At 38.2% G+C, this 26,611-nt stretch overlaps 2 protein-coding genes across 2 annotated transcripts in view; one reads left to right on the forward strand and one right to left on the reverse strand.

Annotated features, from left to right (window-relative positions):
* The window catches only part of LOC129770647 (mucin-2-like), a 56,001-nt gene extending 31,321 nt beyond the window's left edge, over positions 1 to 24,680 (forward strand). The window contains exons 2-17 of the mRNA XM_055773602.1: positions 13,100 to 13,354; positions 13,411 to 13,452; positions 13,525 to 14,259; positions 14,316 to 14,705; positions 14,767 to 14,898; positions 14,958 to 15,110; positions 15,166 to 15,333; positions 15,396 to 15,524; positions 15,589 to 15,645; positions 15,703 to 15,855; positions 15,914 to 16,096; positions 16,165 to 16,311; positions 16,375 to 16,566; positions 16,631 to 16,762; positions 23,748 to 23,846; positions 23,909 to 24,680. Of these exons, the coding sequence (XP_055629577.1) occupies positions 13,100 to 13,354; positions 13,411 to 13,452; positions 13,525 to 14,259; positions 14,316 to 14,705; positions 14,767 to 14,898; positions 14,958 to 15,110; positions 15,166 to 15,333; positions 15,396 to 15,524; positions 15,589 to 15,645; positions 15,703 to 15,855; positions 15,914 to 16,096; positions 16,165 to 16,311; positions 16,375 to 16,566; positions 16,631 to 16,762; positions 23,748 to 23,846; positions 23,909 to 24,139 (3,198 nt within the window). The 3' untranslated portion in view covers positions 24,140 to 24,680. The remainder of the gene's footprint in view (positions 1 to 13,099; positions 13,355 to 13,410; positions 13,453 to 13,524; positions 14,260 to 14,315; positions 14,706 to 14,766; positions 14,899 to 14,957; positions 15,111 to 15,165; positions 15,334 to 15,395; positions 15,525 to 15,588; positions 15,646 to 15,702; positions 15,856 to 15,913; positions 16,097 to 16,164; positions 16,312 to 16,374; positions 16,567 to 16,630; positions 16,763 to 23,747; positions 23,847 to 23,908) is intronic.
* Positions 24,681 to 25,107: 427 nt separating this feature from the next.
* LOC129769481 (uncharacterized) overlaps positions 25,108 to 26,611 on the reverse strand; it is a 9,900-nt gene continuing 8,396 nt past the window's right edge. Inside the window, exon 2 of the mRNA XM_055771779.1 lies at positions 25,108 to 26,611. This exon is cut by the window's right edge and continues 159 nt beyond it. Within this exon, the coding sequence (XP_055627754.1) occupies positions 25,111 to 26,611 (1,501 nt within the window). The 3' untranslated portion in view covers positions 25,108 to 25,110.

Below are 26,611 nucleotides of genomic sequence, written 5' to 3' on the forward strand. Positions count from 1 at the left end.
TTGTTCAGGTTCATATGTGGTTGCCGTCAAGTAAACCATGCCCCGTTGGGATGACCCACAAGGCATTCTGGAGTGTCAGTGATTGCGTTTTCATTGACTGAATTTTGCGAAACGCGATATCATATGAGTATCTTCACGCTCCGGTGCTGTTATCAACATTGTTCGCTGTTGTAGTTTGCATTCCTACAAAGCTGTGAACTTCTTGCAGCAGGTAATATGCCGCAGGTCAGAAGGTAATCGACGAACGGTAAGCAATAAATAGCTTCATTAAGTATGTCCCTGATGATTGGAGAACAGAGCTGAGTGGAGGAGTTTACGACAGTATTATAACAGATTGCAGTTTTATCGTTTGTTTGGAAATACAGGGGAATTTAAGAGACATATCATATTTATTATCTTCGAGATGAAATAAAAAAGACTGGATTCATAATTAATTTAGTAACCACTTTTTTGGTGCTTGTTCTATGCTTGTTCAGTAATTCTGGTTCAACTCATTATGGTTTGACTAGGGTATTGGGTAGTCCAGTAAGAACTGGTCATCTCCAAATGTGAAAGTTCACCATGGACTCGATTCCCGCCTAGTTTGATATTGTTCCATACATTGAATACATCTATAGTAAAATGCAAAAAAAACAAACATTTCTTGACATTTTCAATGAAAATCGTTTCAATACTATAATAGTTTATGTGACTTTCAAATAATGTGAGGAGATCCTTGTAATCCTTCAAATAATACATCATAATTAATTGTCAGACCCGTTCACTGCAAATAAGTTATTCTGACAAAAGTGTTACTATCAACAATTCCGAGAGAAAATAATAACGAGTTTATAACCCTCGCCGGCTCGCGCAGCATAAATAAATCTTCGCCGATTGACTCGTGCTATTTGTATGGATTAAAGCCGCACTTATGTGCGCTGCTTCAGCTGCTTCAGGTTCACATGCTGACCTTAATCGACGCTCATTGTCGGATAATATGGTGCATCATCATCATCACCACCAGCCAAGTACCTACCAGATTGCATCATGACAACACCGATCGGCGCCATGCATGCAGAGCTTATCGGGTTTTGTAGAATACAGGACATGCTGACCATCCTCCGGTTAATGAATTCCAATCCGGTTGTTTTCGCGGATGCCAACATACGCTCGGATGGTGGAAAACTTCGCGGATACTACAATTTTGCTTTGTTTTCTCGACGCTCGATTCGGATTATAGTCACAATTAATGCGAGGGTTGAAATTCTTGAACTCATGAATAATAAATTTTCAGCTTTCGAAGGTTGAAAAATTTGAATACATTCTAAATCCAATTTGAAAAGATTGTATAAAGCTTCCTCACTGCTACGCAGAAGCTAGGGTGTCATAAATGTTCACGATAACGTGATGTTTACAAATTTTAATCGATTTATGAAACATCTTATTTTATTATATGTTGTTAGCATAGTACTACGAACTAAGCTATCGAATTGATGCGTGAGATGCAATAAAGCCTTTTTTGCACATTAAACATTCGTCAAAACCATCAATGAGGAAATTGATCCGATAATACATTTTACGACTTAGATGATGTAGGTTCTAAATAAATTCAATGTATCTATACATTATAACTCATGTTTTTCCCAAACCCCTTTTTTTCTTCCGAGAAAATTATTCACCAATGTTACAGAAATGTTCGAATTCCGTTCTGGCCGGGAGAATTTTCGTCAAAGAAATTTCTTCCGACTTGTACTGGGGTCGCACATATCCACTCCAGAATACATTCAAAACATGTTATTCGGCTTAGAACATGAAAACGGAATGACCCCGAGGACAGTGAATGCCTTTGTTGACAATGACAATGTCACAAAAAGACATTTGCGCCACCGCACAGTGGGACTGTTCTGAAAAAGACGGTCAAAAATCTTTTCTCGTTTAACCTTACATTTGAGAGATTGGGTGTCTTCAGAGAAGTTGTTCAGAATATTGATTCAGGTAATTGTACGTTTACATTTAAACTCTTACTAAGTTAGAATAAAACCTAGAAAAACTAACTTTTTGTACCTTTTCTGAAGATACTTATAGTTTCTAATGACACCATTTCGATGTACAGTGGTTACAATGGAAACATATGTCACTTTTTCTTACTAACTTATTCAAAAATGTGCACGTCTGTGCATCCATACTCAACGTCATTTTATTCGACAAAGTTTGGAGTATAACACGTAGGGGAAAGGGGGGCAGTTTCGGACAACGCATGTAAAAATTAAGTGGTACAATTTTCAACCAAATTAAAAATATAAGTTCACAGCCCTTCCACCAACAGCTGTCATATGGTTTGACATCTCCTGATCGTTTATTACTTACGAAAACAACATGGTGCCCTTTTTCATACACGTTTCCAAACTTTTGAGCTTGAAGTTGTAAGTATTTCCCTAAATCCTTTCTGATGGATTTAGAAATTTAAGTACACTACCTCAGTTAGTAACTAATATGAAATGAAAAAAACGTGCACACAACGGGGAAATAAAGGTCTAATTATTAGATAAAATTATGATTTATCTCTGGATGGTGGTGGGGCACATTCGGACATCGTTCCCGGGGCACATTCGGACACTGTTTAATACCTCATAAAATTTGTGTCTGATTGTTCTTTACTAACAAACAATTTAATCTGATTCTCAGCCTAATGATGGTTCGAAGCTACAAAAAGAAACCCGATAGAACCAGCATCAACGAAGATAAGATGGAAAGAGCTATCGAACTAGATTCGAATAGCACGTTTTCATGATTCTAGCTCACAGGTGGTCCAAATGGGTCCATTGTCTTTACTAATTTCCCAACTAACGGTTGCATAACGGGAAACCCGTTTCTCAATTTTCTGGAACATTTGAAAACGGTAGCAAAAAGCAACGTAAACGAATCAATTTCAAAAAATCAAAAATCAATAAAAAAGTCATTGCACTTCGGAAACAACTAAATATTGCCGAGAAAATTGCACAATTCATGTATCTTTTCCACCTTATGTCACAAATCGCTTACAACCGCTGGATGTCACAAATCGCTTACAACCGCTGGATGTTTCAGTTATGGGCCTTTTCAAGCAAAAGCTCTCAGTTTCCCAGAACGATTGGCTTCTCAACCATTCTGGAAAAACTATTTCTGTACACGACCTTACAGGTATAGTTGCATCGGCTTATAATGCTTCTTTCAATCTGAGTAACTACTACATATTTTAACCTTTTTTCTTCATACTTCATCTTCTATTGATATTTATCTACAATATATTTATTTACAATTCGATTTCTGTTTCTAGTTCGCTATAAGAGCTCAAATATGAGTTATTTTGCAAAAGTTTCACTGAAACTGGTGGAAGAAATTGATTTTTTTTTCGATTTTTGCTTTACTGATCAGAAGATCGGATGTCATAAACAATCTCACGAAAACCTTCTGATTGTTGACCTTTCTTCAAATTGGAATTTGAAGGTTTACAACAAGTATATTTAGTTTAAGCCCCATTTTGTACAACTTCTATGTAAGCGATATTGACAATTGCCTTACACAAAATTGCAACCTAAGACAACTTGCAGATGATGGAGTGGTGTCTGTCGTAGGATCAAACGAATCCGACCTGCAAGAACCCTTACAAGATACTTTGAACAATTTTTCAACCTGGGCCATTGGGCTAGAGATCGAATTCTCCACGGAGAAAACAGATGGTGGTTTTTTCTAGGAAGCATAGACCAGCAAAACCAAAGCTTCAACTTTTGGGTAAACCGATCACTCATGCTATGTCATTCAAGTATCTTGGGGTCTGGTTCGACTCCAAATGTACTTGGGGGGCCCATATTAGGTATCTGAGTAAAAAATGTCAACAAAGAATAAACTTTCTCCGTACAATTACCGGCACCTGGTGGGGAGCCCATCCAGAAGATCTTATAATGTTCTATCGAACAACTATTCTCTCAGTGATGGAGTATGGCAGTTTCTGTTTTCAATCAGCTGCCAAAACACACCTTATTAAACTCGAGCGAATTCAGTATCTTTGTCTCCGTATTGCGTTGGGATGTATGCCCTCAACGCATACCATGAGTCTCGAGGTTTTGGCAGGCGTACTCCCACTAAAAGATCGCTTCAATTTATTATCTCTTCGGTTCCTCATACGGTGTAAGGTTATGAACCCATTGGTGATCGGAAATTTTGAGCAGCTTATCGAGCTAAATTTTCATTCTGGATTCATGAGCTCATATCATGAATTCATCTCTATGCAGGTAGATCCTTCTTCGTATACTCCCAACCGTGTTTGTTTTCCTGACTACATCAATTCCTCTGTACATTTTGATCTGTTCATGAAGGAGAAAATCCATGGAATTCCAGATTATCATCGATCGGGGATCGTTCCTACGATCTTCAATGCAAAGTACGGGCGTGTCAATTGTGATAATATGTACTTTACTGATGGGTCCTCTATGAATGAGTCCACAGGATTTGGAGTGTTCAACCAATTTTCTAGCACCTCCCACAGTCTTCAGAATCCTTGCTCAGTGTATATTGCTGAATTGGCAGCAATACATTGGGCGCTGGACAGCGTCGCCTCACGACCTGTTGAACACTATTACATTGTAACGGATAGTCTTAGCTCTGTCGAAGCTATCCGTTCAGTGAGGCCGGAAAAGCACTCGCCGTACTTCCTTGAGAGAATACGAGAAATTTTGAGTGCTTTAATCAGACGCTGTTATGTCATTACCTTTATCTGGGTCCCTTCACATTGCTCAATTCCGGGTAATGAGAGGGCAGACTCATTAGCAAAGGTAGGTGCAATTGAAGGCGATATTTATCAGGGTCAAATCGCCTTCAATGAATTTTATTCTTTAGTCCGCAAAAATACCATCGCTAACTGGCAACGTAAGTGGAGCGAAGATGAATTGGGCCGGTGGTTTCACTCGATTATCTCTAAGGTTAGCCTAAATCCATGGTTCAAAAGTCTGGACTTGAGTCGGGACTTTATTCGCACCTTCTCTCGACTCATGTCCAATCACTGTTCGTTAGACGCGCTACTCTTTTGTTTTAATCTTGCCGATGGCAATATCTGTGTTTGTGGCCAAGGTTACCACGACATCGAACACGTTGTTTGGTCGTGCGAGGAGTATCTTGTTGCCAGATCGAATTTAGAAAACTCTCTTCGGGCTAGAGGAAGGCAGCCCAATGTGCCGGTGAGAGATGTGTTGGCTCGGTTAGACCTTGATTATATGTCTCAAATATATGTCTTCCTAAAAGCTATCGATCTTCGTGTGTGATTGTCCTTATATCCTTATATTCTCCTTTTCCTTCGCGAGAAATCAAATCCCTTCTTACTAAAAATAGAATGAGGTGAAATGTAAATACATGTTAGATATAATATAGGCTTAAGAATCGAGTATGATGAATGTGAGTGTGAACATTGACAACATATCCTTATATCCCTTCCTTTTCCTGAAAAAAATGTCACCCTTCTAAACTCGAGCAAACCGCGAGTAATCGGTTCTCTACTTCATTAACATTAGAATTAATGAAAAATGTTTATATATACTTGTTACAATACAGACAGAAGTTTGGCTCCTTTAAACTTATGTAACTGAGCCTGTAAAAATAAACGATTTAATAAAAAAAACAAGTATATTTAAAAAAAAAGTAACATTTGACATATATAATTAAAAAACTGAACATACCTTGAACTTTTTCTAGATCGGTTTTCACGTAAAATTTTTGAATTTTTATTGGTCCACTCTTGGCGTTTCTTTGACAAACAATCGATCAGCATAATTTTTTTATACCACAATCATTCGCAATCTTTCACACATTTTTCGTCGAAAACTGTTCAAGTTTCATTATGCTGTCCATGGCGTAGGACTACATCTTTCATTAAGGTTCAGAAAACAAGTCACGCTTTATGTTATTAAATTAACGTTAATAACTATTTTTGCTGCGAACGAATTTTGACGATATGCATACCAATCGAATCGGAAATTCTCTAACATTTGTTCCCCTAGCCTGTAAATAGTTTAAACAGATGGAAAATGAAAGCATTCACATTTTCCCATGCATTTTTTCTGTCCATTTGTGTGCTTACTTAACCGTACTGTCAATAACAGACAACTTATGCAGTCGCGAGAATAGAAACAACGAAGGGAATAACGAGAAGAGAATATTAGCTGGCTGGCTGGAGAATGTTAGAATATCGGCTGGCGTATAACTATTGCATGTCCTCTGAGGAAAATTTTCAGTCTCTTTCACCATCCAAAACAACAAACATCGTTAATTCCTCGAGCTGTGGACGCAACCAAATATTTCACTAGCTGTGGATCTGGCATTGCAACCAACACATCCAACCGAGCCTTGGGAAAGCACACGTAATCATGTTTTATAACATCTGCCAAAATTGTGTTGCGAGATCTTTTTTTCTATCATTTTTTACTTCAAGGATGACAGCTTATCTTTAAAGTTTTCATCCTTGAAGTAAGAAGTGAGAGAAAAAAAGATCACTATCTTAAATGTTCATTTATTCAATTCGCGCAGAATAAAATTTTACTTTTCCGTATCGAATATGTCGGTTTGTTGTGAAATGTTGTGAAAAATTTTGAATAAATAACTGCATCTGGTAATGATTGTTTTATTACAATGACTAGCTTTTGTGGTAATATTAGGACATGTATAGACAAACGTCAGACAAACGTCAGACAAACGTAAAAGTCAGAACAACATTAAAAAAAAACATCAAATAATTATTAAGGGAAACACAACTCGGTGGGAACAAAAATAACGCTTGACATTGTACAGTTATTCAATTATTTATCGCATGAAAAATAACATTTTATTAATTGTGATAGATGCATAGAAATATTTCCTATCAATCGATGCAAACATCTTTTCGATCTATTAACAAATGTTCGAATTATAAGTATCAAAATCTTTCTTTGTTCCTCCATGTTCTGTGTTTAGGTTTTCATTTCACCTCCATATACTCCGGTTAGACGTAGTCCCACGTCAACAACACTCAGTCTTTTTTTAGATCTCAAAGTTGAGTGGTCTTCCCTGAAAATTATCTAGAAGGTTTACTTCTCCCATATGTTTATAGTATATAGTTATTTATTCATTTAATTTACTTGCCATATCTAGAAACAATAGTGACACGCAACGTCCCAGCGTATGTGAATAACACAGGGTTACCCCATTAATATATTTCCTTGCTACACAACTCATTTCAACACCATCTAGTATTGATACTTTTGACGTAGGACTACGTCTTTCATTTCTATACCGGGGTGTAAAATCAAAGTTTCGAAAACGAAAGCGTTACGCCGGAGACCGAGATTTTGAGCGTTAATAGCTCCTAAACAACTGAACGAAATGGTATGATAAACACTTCATTCGAAAGATAAAATGTCTACGCGTTATATACTTGTTACTTTTTGATCCAAAAACTTGTTTCAATAGTCTTAAAATTGCTTTCAAAACAGGCTATTGAAATCACCAATCGGTATATAAGCGAGCGGCGCTCGGAAATCCACTCAGTTCTAATTGAACAGCGATTGGAGCATGTTGTCGCTGTTGCGGTGAAGCTCTTTATTTATCATGAAAGCGCGGATGAACGGTGTCACCAAGAGCCTGTTTGTGCACCCTAGGCCAGAAGGGAATCTATCAGGAGGAGAGTGATGCCACAAACGGTTCCCTGGGAAGACATCGCTACACACACATACACGCGCGGCTATTAACAGGTGGTTATCGAGTTGGCATTAACCACTGGTGGGCTTCCAGTATCGAGGAAAATGTGGAAATATCTAATCGTTACTGAAAATAATCTGCCAGTTCCTTTGGGAATTTTCAAAATATATTCATGTGAAAGAGTTTAATTGAATGTTTTCTATCCATGTAACACTGTGACCAAATACATTTGGTTTTGTGGTTAACAGGATAGCTTCAGAAGATTATTCTTCCCCATCAGTAGGATATTTCCGTATCCAATATTGTATGCGCCCGCAATCGATTATTGCTCAGTCGCCGAAAGTTCCGAGCTCAGAGAGTTCATTCCCCTCTAGTTTGCCTTCCAAATTGCCATCGTAAACCACACCTTCTCTCGATTCAATCACACACAAAAAGCATACTTAAGCGATATTCTGGTGGTGAGACACATTCATTTTTCGTGAGGACATCGACAAGACAACATCGTTGCCTAACGTGCTGGAGGAGGTGGACGGCGAAGGATCGACACATACACGCGCAGAATTCTTTCCGTTTGGATGCCATTCAGCATCGAGAAAGTTCCGGAAAGATCTAATCATTGCTGGAAAATAATCTGCCAGTTCCTCTGGGAATTTAAAAATACATTCATGTGAAAGAGTTTATTTGAATGTTTTCTATCCATGTAACACTGTGACCAAATATTTTTCAATCAAGTACTATTAACAGGTGGTTATCGAGTTAGTATTAACCACTGGTGGGCTTCCAGTATCGAGGAAAATGTGGAAATATCTAATCGTTGCTGGAAAATAATCTGCCAGTTCCCCTTGGAATTGAAAATTACATTCAAGCGAAAGAGTTTATTTTAATGTTTTCTATCCATAAAATATCCATATAATACATTTGGGTTTGTGATTTGTCAATCAAGTACAGTTAGCAGGTTAGCTTCTGAAGATTATTCTTCAGAACAAGGTTTTTCGTATCCTATATTGGATGCATAAAACCTTGTGCCTCGAACGTAACGCTCTCGTTTTCGAAGTCTCCCAAATATTCATTCATTCAGAATGGATTTAGATTCAACTTCAAACAAATGATCTCTAAATCAACGATAGTCCTACGTCACCCTTGCGGTTATACCATAGATATAACCCACTTCCTGTTTTTATTGATAGCCACCTCTGGGCATTGATATCTTCTAAATTTTTTTTTCGTTCTGATCATTTATTGCTTTGTATTCTGTTTGGTGGCACATCCAGGGTTGTCACATTTGATTCTGTAAAATTTTCTGAAAAAAATCTGTACATCTGTATTTTTAGTCAAAAAATCTGTATCGGAAAGCTAAGGAGAAAAAATTAAAATAAAGGTGTATTTTCACTTTGAACGCATTTTCCTTATTTATGGGTTATTAAAGTCGTGTCAATAAAACAAAATAAATCATGGAAAAGTTTTTCGCCTCTGAATTGTACGATGTTTTTACATGGCTCTGTTGAACTTTGCCTTCAAAATTCCCTTCAACTTCATCCTTGACGCTCCTCTTTGAGCCGATACATAGTTCTTCGCTCTCATAATAGAGTCTATAATTGTGGGAGCCAACCGATTTCTGGACTTTGTTTTGGTGGCACTATGAAGCAAAAATATTCGCTTAACACAGGCTGATGAATGTCATCAAAAAATGTTTTTTTTTAAATTCACGACCATTGCTAAGGGATACAAAAATTTCCCATAACGCCTTTTGACATCCAACGGGGACCAAGTTATATCCGAGTCACTCAATTTTTGCCCAATAATATTCGACTTCAGTAGGCTGAATTCGTAATTCAAGCCTTGTCTATTACCTGTTTCAACGAATTGAGGGAATTGTCGCATCAAATCATTAAGGTTTGGTAGCTCGACGAAATTTTTAGGGTTTATCATGGCTGTAGCTATGTTTCACCAGTTCAATATAAAAGTCACCACAAATCGATTTTAAGATCAACTTCCCAGCTGCATCCAATCCTTTTCTTGCTTCATATGCATCGATACCAACGTAAAAGTCCACAAGCTTCTTCAAAAAGTCTTCATAACCTTTCACATCAAGGTAAGCTTCAACGAATCCAAACGAGAAAAATGATTTTTCGGACCATCGGTTAAATTTGAAAAATCATAACTCTAGAACGAAAAATAACACCTCACTGATTTTTGGATATGTTTTATAAAAAATCCTCTGCTTTCAGGAAAAAATATAGAAAAATACAGCGCCCTTGGTCCCGACACCCTGAAAACCATAAAAAAACAAATGCAATGAATAATTATGAAAAAAATTCTAAATTCTTTTTTGTAAGAGAATTTTCTCAAAAAGCCCTAGTTTAGATAGTTTACCATCGACACGAATGAACAGTCAGAAGTACAACGAAATACTTCAGAATCATTTACTGCTGTTTTGCATTTTAAAAAAATAGATAATTGGGTAGTTTGGCACCGATTCATAAAATCTGGAAGGTCTTGGCATGGTTTATTGAATGAGGGCTTCAGATTCTGGACTGGTCAGCTTGTTTACCAAATCAAAACTCTGTCAGGAACTTATGAGGAGTGCTCGGACGAATAGTAGATGCAGCTCACAAGCAGTATGAGTGATTTCAGAGCTTAAACGAGTAGTATCCTCTGCGAGATCACTCCGAGATACGAGATACACACTATAACATGGCGCAGCTTGGTCGTAACCACCCCGAATGAGTTATTTGAACTGATTGAGAACTAAAGATGCTACGAATTAGAAACTTACCGTAATTCATGTTAGATTAGCGTTGATTTTGTAAAGGATTGAGAGTTTTTCCATCTGGTTCTATAGTTATGAAACACTGGCATTTTAGTTTTTTAAATGTTTCGCGCTTGAACACAACAATAAAGTTGAAAAGGCTAGTCTTATAAATGAAGATAGTTATTGTACTCTACACTATATACTTTAATTCAACCGACTTCTTACCTATCTCTGGAAACTCAGAAAAAATGTGTGGTTCTATAGTTGGGAAACACAGTGTATTCATCCACACACAGTCTTTGGTCCATTGGCTCTGCGGCATTGAGGTGCTGAATAACGGGTCGAATTCAATGAAGCCCATAGTGTTTTGGATGCGTTAAGGTCTATGAAGGTTATGCAAAAAACCAATTGGTGAAATCCGAAGATGACATGGTCGGTGTTATGTCAGAGGGGACCAATTCGGAAAATTAAAAATTTCGAGTTATCGATTGTATTCGCATTTCGTAAGCTACTACTTATACTACATTAATTAGATTTGGAAAATCACGCGTGCAGCAAGAATAACGTATCGAAATTGTTTCGAATACTCAATGAAAACCCCTTATAGCACCAAACTTCAATCTCGTTTTTCTCGAAATCATAAAAATGTCACATGGTCCGGTCTGACTTAATACCGACCACATTATCTTCGTTATATAAGTAAGTTTTTTCCATAATATATTTTAAAATGACGAAGTGTGTGTGTGTGTAACAATTCTATGGGGTCTCATATGTGATACCTCCTCTGAAGCAGCAGAACTTTCCAATAAGGTAATCTTATTTGATTCGATTTGATTCATTTTCCCATATTAATTTCCTTTTGTCAAATGAAATGAACTAGGCAAAATAGTTGATGTACAGTAGTGAGCGGGGCCATGGTATTCTATGTTGCCTTCTTCTACAACCAGTGGATCAATGTCAACACTTTCATCTCTTACATCATCATCATTATATTTCTCTTGCAAAACTCTTTCAGTTTCATCTGCACCATGGTACTCGTCGACAGATTTTTTTAGTTATCAAGACCATCATCTGATAGCCAACTGCCTTCATACTGAACCAAATAATCTTCAATGTCTCTCTTTTCTAAACTTCTGTATAGAAACAACATAAAATGAAATAAAAAATCATTGTCGTCATAAGTTAGAAATGAAACAAATGCATAGTGATGTAAATTTCTGTCACATGGTTTTGGGGAAATTCATACACGTTGCACGAAAAGTAAGCCCTTTTCCAATAACTTTCACATCTATTAACGAAAATATCTCAGGAACAAATATTTCAAATATCCGAGAAATCGCACGATTATTACATTACATTACATTAATTCTCGTAAACGGCTACTGTCAAAAATTCAGCCGAATCGGACTCGTAGTTTTGTTTTGACCGCGTGTTGAAGCGGGCGTGTTTGCGGATTTTAGAAAAATGGAAAAAATTGGGAATTCCGCCGTCGCCAAGGCCAAATTGGTCGAATTGCCCTAAGAACTGCTGCCCCATCCACCGTATTCTCCAGATTTGGCCCCGTGCAACTTTTTTTTTGTTTCCAAACTTGAAAAAGTCACTCGCCGGGATGAAATTTGAATCGAATGCGATAAAGCGATGCGATTTGCGATGAAGAACAAAATTACCATTTTTGACGAAAATCTCGGTTGGGCATCGAATGTATATGAATATAACTTAATATTAATAATGAGTACGAATTTTGGTTTTTTATTATTAAACAGAAGTCAACATGAAAACGGTTGTTGCTAGTTCGAGATGCTTCCGATTAATGTCAAGCCATGACATAACATCTGATGATAACAGCTTTATAACTACCGGTTTTCCGAGGGTAGAACACTCCACCACAAATAAACATTCAAGATCTATTTCTCACGACAAACTAATTACTTTCGATTATACTCCTCGGTGTTTATGAATTATTCATATGCTCGTTATTATGTTTACATTCATCTCTCGACGCTTCACGGGTCAAAAGTACGAAATACTATTCACTCGAGTCACCGTTGCGAATTCTATCTACAAATGTCACTGTGTTTAGTTCTAGGGCATTCCTCTACCTCCACTTTGGAAAGTCAATTCATCAGTTTCTTATCTGAACAGCACCTATTGTCACCACCAATAAATAAACCCATAACAAGTCTTATAACGGATTGATTAATCAATCGACCATTCACGATTCCTTCGCATTGAACCGAACTCAAAGTATAAATAGCATATGTGCAAATTTGGCCCCAAAGAATGGCCGCCAATGGCGGGTCACCACATCTTCGATCATCGCCCGTAACATTGATCACCTCCAACTCAGTCTGTCTTGTAGCTGATTGTACGAGCCGGTAGAATTAATTTGTTTAGATACAGCTTTAAAATTAAACCGCCGCTTCACCGCCAGCGTCCCATGATGCTCCTATCTGGTCGTGTGTTTGATGATGAATATGGTGGAGAATAAATTTTATTGTAACTAAACATTCGAACCACTAATTCACCTTGACTTTGGATATAAAAATATACCCTATAAAACATTGATCATTTCTAGTTTCAGACCGTGATATCTGAGACTTCTGATGTTCTCATTTTCTGTGCATTTTAAATAAGTTTTTTTTTCCATTTTTTACTCTCATCCCACAGAGGAGCACTATAATATTGCTCAGTTTACTGGTAACATGTAAGGCTGATATCTCACTGCTCCTCAAAGGCGGCTACTCCCAGAATAGCATCGCCTCTGACGGATACCATTACGACAAACCAAAGATAGCGTTCGATACGCCGATTCGACCGCCACCGCCGCCTCCACCGAAGCCAAAATGTGCCATAGGAGAGCAGAATCCGGACGGAAGCTGTGGCTATAGTTACCCAAAGCCGGAGCAAAGTTTCACACTGCCAGTGGGTTGATTTGAAATTAATGAAACACAAAAATGCTAACATTTTGGTTCTTTCAGACTACGTTAAGAATAACCACAACTACGAGACCAACTACACCGGTAAATCACAATGATTTTTGTTTCATTGAATGAAAGTCACATTGCTAAATTGGCAATAATTCCATTTTCCAGAGAACAACCACAACACCTCGTCCATCGTTCCCAACCAGATGTCCACCATCCCTGCAGAGGCCGGATGGTTCCTGTGGGTATGCCTACGAAAAGCCTGCTGAAAGTTTTACTGTACCTCAGCGTGTGACTACAACTAAGCCAACAACAACTACCACAAGGACCACGACTAGAAGAACTACTCCAACAACTAGAAGAACGACTACAACAACTACCAGACGTATCACGACTACTACTCGCCCTACAACAACCACAACCAGGCCAACTACCAGATGTCCGCTATCTCAGCAGAACGCAGATGGATCGTGTGGATACGTCTACGAGAAACCCGCACAAAGTTTCACGATTCCCCAGAGAGTTACAACTACTCGTCCGACTACAACCACGACTAGAATCACCACACGTAGAACCACCCCACCTCAAGAATATTTACCACCTACTACGACAAGAACTACAACGACACGAAGAACGACAACAACGACGCGAACGACCCCTCGGCCAACAACTACCACCCGACGAGTGATTCAAACAACGAAATGTCCTCCATCACAACAAAACCCTGACGGATCATGTGGCTATTTCTACGAGGTACCAGCACAAAGCTTTACACTACCTCAGAGAGTAACAACTACGAGACCGACCACTACGACGACAAGGACAACAACACGAAGAACCACTCCAGTTCAGGAGTATCTGCCACCGTCGACGACTACAAGGCGTACCACTACCACGACTAGGGTGAGCAGTGTTTTCATACGGGGAGCATAAAATAACACAAGTTTTGTATTTTTTAGCGAACCACTACGACTACCCGCCCAACGACTACAACACGCCGGACAACAACAACCACGCGAAGAACAACTCCATTGCTGGAGTATCTGCCACCAACAACCACTAGGACAACGACCCGATCCCCAACTACTACTACTCGTAGAATCACCACGACCCAGCGGATAATTCCAACTACCAAGTGTCCGCCATCACAGCAAAATCGAGACGGCAGTTGTGGCTACGTCTACGAAAAGCCAGCAGAATCCTTCACCCTACCCCAGAGACTTACCACCACAAGACCCACCACTACGAGGATAACAACCCGCCGAACAACGCCACTACTTGAGTATCTACCACCAACGACGACCACTCGAAGAACCACCACTACCACACGCCCAACTACTACCACAAGAGTAAGATATTCTGGTGAACTCTGTTTCGGTTGATTGACTGTGAATTGATTTTTTTTCGTAGCGTACAACAGCAACAACTAGGCCAACTACCACCACAACCCGCAGAACAACTCCGGTGCTAGAGTATTTACCTCCAACGACAACGACCAGAAGGACGACTACAACGACTAGACCGACAATCACCACTACAAGAGTGGGTTATGAATAGCCCAAACGTAGTTAGTAATAAAACTAATTTGTGGTATTTTTCAGCGTACAACAACTACTACCAGACCAACCACGACTACAACGCGGCGAACTACAACCACCACTCGTAGAACAACGCCAGCCCCGGAATACTTGCCACCCACAACTACAACACGGAGGACGACAACAACAACGAGGCCTACGACTACAACCACCAGAGTGAGTTTTGTAAACGAACTTGAAAGTCAACAATGATTCATTGAAACATTTTCAGCGTACGACCACCACTACTAGACCAACAACTACCACTAGACTAACAACTACTACTAGACGCACAACGACAACAACGCGAAGAACAACTCCAGCGCCAGAATATTTACCACCTACAACGACAACTAGAAGGACGACAACAACAACAAGGCCAACAACAACTACTACTCGAGTAAGACATCTAATGTTCACTCCAACTACCGGTAATTGATACAATAATTCATTTAATTATAGCGAACAACAACTACAACCAGACCAACCACGACTACAACGCGGCGAACTACGACCACTACCCGTAGAACAACTCCTGCTCCAGAATATCTACCACCCACAACAACGAGACTTACAACTACGACCACCAGGGTAAGTGGATAATGGTCTTTCGAATCATTCCAATAATGGAACGTATTCATACAATCGTTTACAGAGAACAACAACTACTACTAGGCCGACTACCACCACAAGGCCAACAACTACCACAAGGGTAAGATCTAAGAATGATTATAGTGCTTGGATACACAATTTAAAAAATATTTTACAGCGAACGACGACAACCACGAGACCAATAACTACCACCAGACGCATAACCACCACCACAACGCGAAGAACAACTCCAGGTCCTGAATACTTGCCACCAACTACGACGACCAGAAGAACCACAACCACAACAAGGCCAACTACTACAACCACAAGGGTAAATTATACAGTTCTTGTTCAGTGATTCCCAAATTGCTATCAATTGTCTCTTACAGCGAACGACGACCACAACACGACCAACGACTACCACTACAAGGCGAACCACGACAACTCGTAGAACAACCCCGGCTCCTGAATACCTGCCACCAACAACCACAACCAGGAGAACAACTACTACGACAAGGCCGACAACCACGACACGGTTGACTACTACTACGAGGCCAACAACTACGACAAGGGTTAGCTGAACAATGATCGTAATGACATATTTTAAAATCACTATATATATATATACACTCTTTTATAGCGAACAACAACCACTACCAAACCAACAACGACTACGAGACGCACAACCACCACAACGCGAAGAACAACACCAGCTCCTGAATATTTACCGCCAACAACAACAACCCGGAGAACCACAACCACGACAAGGCCAACCACTACGACAAGGGTAAGATGAGAAATGATCGCATTATATTGATACACACTTCACGATTGACACACTCCTTTTCAGCGAACATCGACCACTACGAGACCGACAACGACTACCACGAGAAGAACCACGACCACCACTAGGCCAACAACGACCACTACCAGGCGGATAACCACGACAACGCGGAGAACAACGCCAGCTCCAGAGTATCTACCACCAACAACAACAACCAGAAGAACGACGACTACCACAAGGCCAACCACAACTACGAGAGTAAGTGATGATGCAAATAGAGGCAACGTGGTGAAGAAATAGAACTTAATCGTAATATTTTCAGCGAACCACACGCTTAACAACCACGACACGTCCAACGACTACCAAACGAAGAACAACAACTCCGGCTCCGGATTATTTACCGCCAACCACAACGATTAGGATTACGACCAGACCACCAACCACGACTACTAGGGTATGTAATGCCATTTTTTGCTAAATTTTCATTACGTTAGTTGTGTCCGGAAAAGTTATCTCCACTGACGGAAAAAAGTTCAATTTGGATGGTCCTGACGGTTTCAATGGGTACTGACGTGATTTACGGAAGGAGGAACAATAATTTTCAACCAGTAATTTTTTGGAGGCTCGTGCATGGTTTGGGCGGAATTCTGTGCAACCGAAAGCTCAAAATAGCTTTCACATCATTCATTTCACATACATGTTCTGGAATCCTCTCTCCTACCGTTTTTGCGTGGATATCATCACAAAAAAATCACATTCCAGTAAAACAATGCTACTATTCGTACCAGTAAGGTGACTAAGCAATGGATTAAGAATCAAAAAGTTATTTTTTTGGACTGGCCGTCTCGCTCTCCAGACTTGAATCCTATTGAAAATCTTAGGGGGATCTTTGTACGCAGAATCTACACTGAGGGAAAGCGGTACACCACGATTGAAGAGCTCAAGGTCGCAATTTCGGAAACATAGAAAAATATCGAGAAATCCGTTCAGTAGAATTTGGAAAATAGTATGCCAACACAAATTTTCCAGGTTATTGACATGAGACAGTTCGGCTGAAAAGTTCATAAGGGCGCCATCTAGACCTTATGAACTTTTCAGCCGAATTGTTAAATCAGCCGATCGTTTTGATTTTTTCATTGATAATACTTATGAATTTTGAAATGCAACAATTCCAAATGAAATCGTCCTAAAAATGCAGATTTTAAAAACTTGTATTTTTGATTCCAATGAAAGTGTGTATTCCGTTTGGGTTAGAGGAAATATGAGTTTTTCACAGCAATTGGGAATTTTTTTACTCAAGCGTAACTTTTGAAAAGGGCGTATCGATTTGAGTAAGAGAAATCTTTGATAATTTATATCTCAAGAATTATGAGTCGTACAGAAATAGTGTCTTAGAATGAGTTATAGAGTATTGATGGTTGAATATGAAAAAAATGTACACTGAGAAAAAAAAATACTATTTTTTTATTTACAAAATAAAAATTCAATTTGCAATATCCAAAATACATATTTTTAATTTTTTTTTTTTCATACAAAATAGAAGTCATGCAGAAAATTAAAAAAATGGGCCCAAGATGGTAAAACTATTTTTGACGAACTTTGTGGAACATCGAATTTTTAGGAATTGTCGAAACTTCGAATTTTTGTATGTTAGAAATCATTTTTAGCCACAAATTATGAATCCTGATGTGATTTAAAACAAAAAAAGTTATTATCAATCTCCCTCTAAATGTAGCCATTCTCGAGATATTTAAAAAAATATTTCAAATTTATTGTCTTTTTTATAGTAAATAATCCCTTTTAATATGTTTGTCGTGTTATACCGTCATATTCATGAAATTTTATGAATTTGATTATAATTTCCAACAACTTTTCCAAATACATCATCATGGTTCATTTTTTGACTAAAGCGTAACTTTTGAAAAGGGCGTATCGATTTGAGTAAGTGAAATCTTTGATAATTTATATCTTAAAAAATATGAGTCGTACCGAAATAGTGTGTTAGAAAGAGTTATAGAGTAGTGTTGGTTTATTTTGAAAAAAATATACACTGAGAAGAAAAATTAGTACTCTTTTTTTTTATTTACAAAATAAAATTTTAATTTGCGATATCAAAAAATATGTATTTTTTTATATTTTTTTAAATTTTTTCAAATAAAATAAAAGTCATGTAGAAAATTTAAAAAATGGGCCCAAGATGGTGAAACTATTTTTGACGAACTTTGTGGAACATCGAATTTTTAGGAATTTTCGGAACTTCGAGTTGTTGTATGTTTGCAGTCATTTTTAATCACAAATTATGAATCCTGATATTATTTAGAACAAAAAAGGTTATTATCAATCTCCTTCTAAATGTAGCCATTCTCGAGATATTTAAAAAAATATTTGTAATTTATTGTCTTTTTAATAGTAAATAGGCCTTTTGAATATGTTTGTCGTGTTATACCATCATGTTCATGAGATTTTATGAATTCGCTTATAATTTCCGACAACTTTTCCAAATACATTGTTATGGTAAAGACATATGTTTAGGAGTTACGTTACGAAACATTCGAAGACATGTGGGATAATACAAAACGTAGCGAAACTAAAAAATCTTTTTTATCTTAATACAAACTTCAATCAACAAAAATAAATTGTTGGGAATTATAAGAAAATTCATAAAATTTCATGAACATGACGATATAACACGACAAACATATTAAAAGAGATTATTTACTGTAAAAAAGACAATAAATTAAAAATATTTTTTTAAATATCTCGAGAATGGCAACATTTAGAAGGAGATTTATGATAACCTTTTTTGTTTTAAATATCATCAGGATTCATAATTTGTGGCTAAGAATGATTGCTAACATACAAAAATTCGAAGTTTCGAAAATTCCTAAAAATTTGATGTTCCACAAATACCGTCAAAAATAGTTTTACCATATTGGGCCCATTTTTTAAATTTTCTACATGACCTCTATTTTATAAGAAAAAATTTTAAAAATTTTAAACAATACAAATTTTTTAAATCGCAAATTAAAATTTTATTTTGTAAATAAAAAAAAAGAGTACTAATTTTTCTTTTCAGTGTATATTTTTCTTCAAATTGAGCCAACAATACTCTATAACTCTTTATAACACACTATTTCGGTACGACTCATATTTACATTATCATTATCAAAGATTTCTCTTACTCAAATCGATACACCCTTTTCAAAAGTTACGCTTGAGTCAAAAAATGAACCATGATGATGTATTTGGAAAAGTTGTTGGAAATTTTAAGCAAATTCATAAAATTTCATGAACATGACGGTATAACACGACAAACATATTAAAAGGGATTATTTACTATAAAAAAGACAATAAATTAGAAATATTTTTTTAAATATTTCGAGAATAGCTACATTTAGAAGGAGATTGATAATAACCTTTTTTGTTTAAAATCACATCAGAATTCATAATTTGTGGCTAAAAATGATTGTTAACATACAAAAATTCGAAGTTTCGAAAATTCCTAAAAATTCGATGTTTCACAAAGTTCGTCAAAAATAGTTTTACCATCTTGGGCCCATTTTTTAAATTTTCTGCATGACTTCTATTTTGTATGAAAAAATTAAAAAAAAATTTAAAATATGTATTTTGGATATTGCAAATTGAATTTTTATTTTGTAAATAAAAAAAGAGTACTAATTTTTTTCTCAGTGTACATTTTTTTCATATTCAACCATCAATACTCTATAACTCTTTGTAAGACACTATTTCGGTACGACTCATAGTTTTTGAGATATAAATCATCAAAGATTTCTCTTACTCAAATCGATACGCCCTTTTCAAAAGTTACGCTTGAGTAAAAAAATTCCCAATTGCTGTGAAAAACTCATATTTCCTCTAACCCAAACGGAATACACACTTTCATTCGAATCAAAAATACTCATGTTTTGTCATTCGTCGATTTCATTTGGAATTACTCAATGGTCTTATAGAAACTGGACAGTTGAAATTATCATATTGAAGCACAATAAAAGAACAAACAACATGATCACGAATAAGCAACGTCAGCGATTGGTTGAAATAGGCCACACATGTATTCACTTTGGAACCACTCAAAGTTGATTAATCAATTGTCCGTAAGGCAAAATTTAAGTCATGAAATGAACGGTTGAAATTGAACCCGCTTTCATCAGGGATGTTGTCCTAACAAACAGCAAACTGACACCTGAGGTTAACACTGAGTGGGGGTTGAAACGGTTCAACTTCAAGAAGATCTTCAGGTTTTCCAGTTACGTTACATTGATTCTAGTCATGCTCGTTAACAAATATCAAGTATAACGTCCGGCTCATGGATCCCAACAGGACCTGCTTCTCATTAAGTAAGAAGTGCAGCATTCGCAACTGTAAGAGAAGATTCCGGTGATGCAATCTGAATCTGTCCAGAAGCTGGAATTCCCATCAAAGGCCGGGTAGATTATAATCATCAAAGAACAGCAGAGCATCGAGTGCATTAAAAAGCTTTCAATAGAAGTCGATAAATAGGGCGATTGCACAGGACCTAGGATTATTTTAAAAATTTCGAGGATATACTCGAGCTGTCAATCGGTAATATCCTGACAACACGAGATTATTCGTGGTTGTCAGCAAATGGTTTGAACTATACGCAAATCTTTTGTTTTTTATATTAAGTCTTCTAATGAGCTTGAGCTTGAGCTTGGGTAGACTGTACAATTCGTAGTTGCTCTCCGTGATTGACCTGAACCAACCAAACTGCACAAAGAACACACAGAATGACGCTTGGGACTAGCAAATCATTCTCGTTGTGCAGTTCTCGGTGATTCGAGCTTTAAATGGTCAATAACGACGCCGGCCACGTCCTTACAGTCACCAGGGGAAGGGAAGGAATGTTAGTATGATAATCGCCGCCCGAAGGCCAGAAGGGTCGCCTCTATAGCGTGGTTCCCTAGCGTTTATCATGGAAGGGATAGTTGTTAGTGGGAATGGTTGAGAAAAATCAGGATTCACTGCGGTAAGTGATGTGATTCTGTAAACGCTAACTCTAAACTGCTCGACGAAACAAAATCTCAAAAATCGAAGGTATTTAAGGTAATACACTGCCGGACGTACGACTCTATACTTTCTAGAATATTGTAACGATGAATATGATACGATTATATATGATTTCGACACCCGACAACGAAGGTTATCTATGAGAAACCTGAGAAGGTCACCAAGAAACCCCTCTACAGTAAGAAGGATCTACAATACATATCTCTATTATTTATCGCAAGTAATTTGTATCTAAATTCCAATTGCTATGACGGATTGCAGAAAGCTGAAAGGGTAACCGGAAAAAATCTTTATATTCTATTATTTATCGTACGTACTATTCGTCGAAATTACTCTCCGCGTTATCTTTTGGAATGATGAAAGAATGAAAGAATTCTAAAGCCAAAGAATAAAAGAATTGAAAGAAGAATTGAATAATCAATGAATTAAAGAATTGAAGAATTAAAGAATGAATACAAATATAAAATGGAGCTTGAGCTTGGGTAGACTGTACTCTTCGTAGCTGCTCTCCGTGATTGACCTGAACCAGTGAAATTGCACAAAGAACACACTGAATGATGTTTGGGAGTAGTAAATCATTCTCATTGTGCAAGTTTCGGTGATTCGAGCTTTAAAAAGTCAATAACGACGCTAGCCACGTCCTTACAGTCACCAGGGGAAGCGAAGGATTGTTAGTACGATAATCGCCGCCCGAAGGCCAGAAGGATCGCCTCTATAGCTTGGTTCCCTAGCGATTATCATGGGAGGGATAGTTCTTAGTGGGCAGAGGTATGAATCAGGATTCACTGATGTAAGTGATGTGATAATAGAGACGTTCTAGAAACAATCGTCAATATGTTGCGTCATTCATTGCGCGTGTACTTTATTGCGCGACGGTGAAGAATTATCTTTGAGAAACCTGAGAAGGTAACCAAGAGAACTCCTCTAGAAACAATCGTCCCGGCGGAATACTCCGTTACTCCGGGCGTGTCCTGTATCAAGTTTCAATTGCGACGGCGGAGATTTAACAGTGAGAAACCTGATAAGGTAACCAATTGAACCCTTTTAGAGTCGGTCGACCCGGCGATAGGTTCTGTTATTGATTGATAAATACAATATTTAAACAATGAAATAATCAAATAATTAAAGAATTGGAGAAAACTACCAGAGCTGTAAATAACTAGTGAAAGATATCTCACACTCATAATTCTATCTGTAAACACAATCCAGATATTCGAATTATTGAACTTGGAGGCAAAAATTTAAAATAATTAGTGACGTAGAGCGCAACAAACGTAACCACACATCACGGTCATGCAAGATCTAAAAGGAGCCCTACACGTCACCATACAACATGCAATGAATGCCGGAACGTCGGAATGGAAAGAAGCACACACACAAACTAAAATGAATGAGAGTACAAAACAGTCTTAATAGACTTCACTCTTTAACGCATGCATTTAACGCTTTAATGCATGCGCTCAGTACAAAGGCAAACGGAAATACAAACACATATACATATGGCACTTATCTTTCAAAACACGTTCTGTCTCTGTTTACTTGACAGCGTTGTAAGACATCACCAATGCATGTGATATGCTGTCTCTTCCTCCGGGATAGCAACACACCAACAAATTAGCATACGTAAAACCACTACCACTACTTGTAGGTAATCGCTAGGAGAGAACCACTGCACCACACTGAACTTAAGAGAGTTGCGTTTCTCTCATTTCACTTTTCTACTACATATACACACACATGAATCGAGGAAGATAGAGCGGGCGAGAGAGAGTCCCAGTGTACACGTTCGTACATGCTTATGAAACTCGAATAACCGAGCACACAATTCGAAAATAATTATCACCGTGTGCTAGAATCTAATCCATCACATTCAAAGCACACTAATTTAACCGGAATCCTTGATCTCCTAAGCCGTACATTTAGTACCATTAGGAGCATCATCCACCCTCATCCTCAAAAGTTCACCAGCAACCACCATAACCGAAACAAACGATCTAGCACAAACGCCATTTGTATCCCCAACCCATGCACAAGCCGAACCACCCCAATCACACATTCCAAAATTCAATAATTCCTAAATTAATATGAAACCGTTTATAACCGACACAATTGCAAAACGTCGCCGCAATGATTTCGGAATGTTTTAGAAACATCACTTTTTCACTACACGGACGCTTTGTAGCCATAATCATGGAAAAGAACACGAAATAAAATTGAGCAGGGTAAGAACGAAAAAAATGCGTCTACACTCGACGACTGCTCGCGCGCGACCCCTGTTTTTTATATTAAGTCTTCTAATGGAGCACAAACTTTTACGCATAGTATTTCTGGGTTTAGATGATTGTTTACACACAGTATTGAATAGAATTCAATTATCTTTCTTTATTCAGCGCACAACGACAACCACTCGCACAACTACCCGTCCTACAACGACTACCACGAGAAGAACCACTCCCATCAATGAATATCTTCCTCCCTCGACAACAAGGGTATGTCAAATTTGAATGGATTAATTGTCCCCTCATCTATCATTGATAAATCTCAATTGCAGCGAACCACCACCACCACACGTACCACGACGCGGCCAACCACCCGTACCACCACCACCACGTTCCGACCCGTGACAACGACGACGAAAAAGTGCGCATCCTCAGCCATCAACCCTGACGGAAGCTGTGGATACGATTATCCCAAACCACCCAAACCATTCACCCTTCCACCTCCGCCAGCGCAATCTACCGGATATTCCTATCCGAAACCTGCCATACCTTTCGATTTTTAATGCTGTACAAGCGCAACTGTAAATAACTTCTAGCTAGGTTCGATAATGTGTTAAATAGTTCAACCCTTAAATACTCAGCTGCGCCGTTCGTTTGCTTTGACTCCGACGAACGGAGTACAGTAATCGCCAGAAAACTGCCCTGAGAATAAAACAAAAAGTTCACTTACTTATCCAAATAGCATTAGAATATTCATAATTAAAAGTTCACGTTTAGTTCGCTGCAATTAGAATAATCCGACGACGTTGCTGACCAACGAAGACAGATGGCGCTGGTTTCGTTGTACATTCCGATGATAGGTAGCTCAAGCAGATATACAATACCAATACAAGTGACAAGTATGAAACAATACTCAGTAGTGCTAGGGAGAAAAAGTTTTATCTTCAGTTTTGTGTTATCATGTTCGAACGAAGATTTGAATAACTATTGTGATTTACCATTATGCACTGTGAGGAGTTTTATTGTTTTATTTTTTGTAGTAGATGTGAGATTATTTCTTAGGTGAGAGAAAAAGTGTGAGAATAAAATAAATTTGTATTAATATTTGTTACGCTCCGTTGGTTTTGAAAGAATTCCTGATGTTATTTCACTTCTGGTGACACACTAACTGATGAACCGACAAAATCTCAAAAGCTCATTGTATCATTTCTCGTTATCTGTTCCCTTCTCCACTATAACAATGTATCCTGTCAAATTTCCAAATCATAAATCCAAATTACACTCTTCGGAAGGTAAGAAAATATTAAAAAATAAAACACACAATTATTTCAGCTTTAGACATTCCATTCGATTTTTTGTTCCAAGTTCAATAATTTATGTCCTCATTTTTTATTCAAAAAATAAGAATAACAGACGATAGACAAGTGTTAATCATAAAGCTCACTTTATTATAATAATTAAATAATATCAATATATGTGGAACATGCACCAGCTTCTACAATCTACAGATAATATCAGCGAAAAATCTCCACAATCAAATAGCATCGTTTTCGTCGAAGCTTAGTGCTTCAGACGGGTGGAAATCTTTCGGTTTGTTGACTCTGGCAAGATCCAACGATGGATGTTCTCTTTGATGCCTTCGTCTAACATGACGATAAGGTGGATAGCGTCCTGAAAATGGATGCTCAGTAGCAACACTTTTATTGCGAGTACTTCTCTTCGCTCCGTGTCGTCTTGCGGTTGTCGTTGACGGCGGAATTTCCGTACTGGTGGTTATGCTAGGTAATCCCGTGAGGTAAGCATCCAAATAATTCGGCAAAGCAGTTTCAGTAGGTTCCGACTTGTGCCGCTCGGGATCTGGCAATTTCTCGCCGATGTTCAATTGGAGATTTCCAAATTCCAAAGTGCTTTTTTCGAGCTCAAACTTTCTGTTTGCCCCGGGTTGCTTTGGGTAAAGATTCAAATGCACCATCAATTTTCCCGGTTTCAACGTGGGAACAACAGTTCGAGGCGGTCGGTGATAGTATGCCGATCCCCGAAAATAAGGGTCATCTGGTCGGTACTGTTGAGTGTATATTGCATGCTTGACTTGGGCAAAGTTATGATTGTTGAAATACGTTGGAAAATTGTTGCTCGAATGATCTGGTGAGATCTTCTTTGCTTTTGGACGTCGGAAGTTGCCCTCATTCATGGGTTCAATATCCAGCATTATCGAAAAAGGCATACCTTTAGGCTGTCTATCCACTGCTTCTGGGTCTCTCTCAGGAGCAAATCTGTATTGATCTGTGGCAAGCAAATTGACATCACTCGGTTTAGCTGGTCTAAAATTGTAAAGACTATCTGGCATGTATCCACTCGGGACAGTCAATTGGTTATTGATGATCTCTGGCTTTGAAATATGAAGCTCGTGTTGTTTCGAGGCAGCACCAAATAAAGTAGTTATTTCACCATTCCTTCTTGGATGGCGATAAATTCCAGAAAATTTTACCCGATGGTTCTGATACATCGGATTGTTGAACTCGGATGGTTGCTGTTGATGTTGTGGGTAATAAATATGGTTTTGAGTTTTTGTCGACGATAGTTGTTTCAGGACATCCTGAATGCTGTCTGCCGCACCGGAATTCATCCTATGCTCTGGTACTTCATCAGCCACGTTGGAGGAGTAATTTGATTTAGTAAAACCAACTGGAACCTCCCCTTCGCCTTCGAAGCTAAACGGTCGAGGTACATCTGATTCTAGCAGCTGAAAACTCTCAGCCATAGCAAAGTCATCGGAAAATTTCTTCACGCTGCCCAGCTTGGGGGGCTTTAAATACTGACTTGGGAACAGTACAAGATTGTCGTTTAAGTCATTTGCGGGAGCTTCGGTACCAAGCCTTCGAATTCGTCGCTGCTTGCTCTTCTCAGCCGACTCTCTGCTCTCAGGATTATCCGCATCATTCGTTAACACTTGTGAAGTACCATTCGAGGAAAAGGGAGTCGTCAGCGCTGTATGATCCATGCTTGACTCAATAGTGGTTTCGTTGGAAAAACTC

This window comes from Toxorhynchites rutilus, chromosome 2, assembly GCF_029784135.1.
Source record: "Toxorhynchites rutilus septentrionalis strain SRP chromosome 2, ASM2978413v1, whole genome shotgun sequence".
In the NCBI taxonomy this organism is placed as follows: domain Eukaryota; kingdom Metazoa; phylum Arthropoda; class Insecta; order Diptera; family Culicidae; genus Toxorhynchites; species Toxorhynchites rutilus.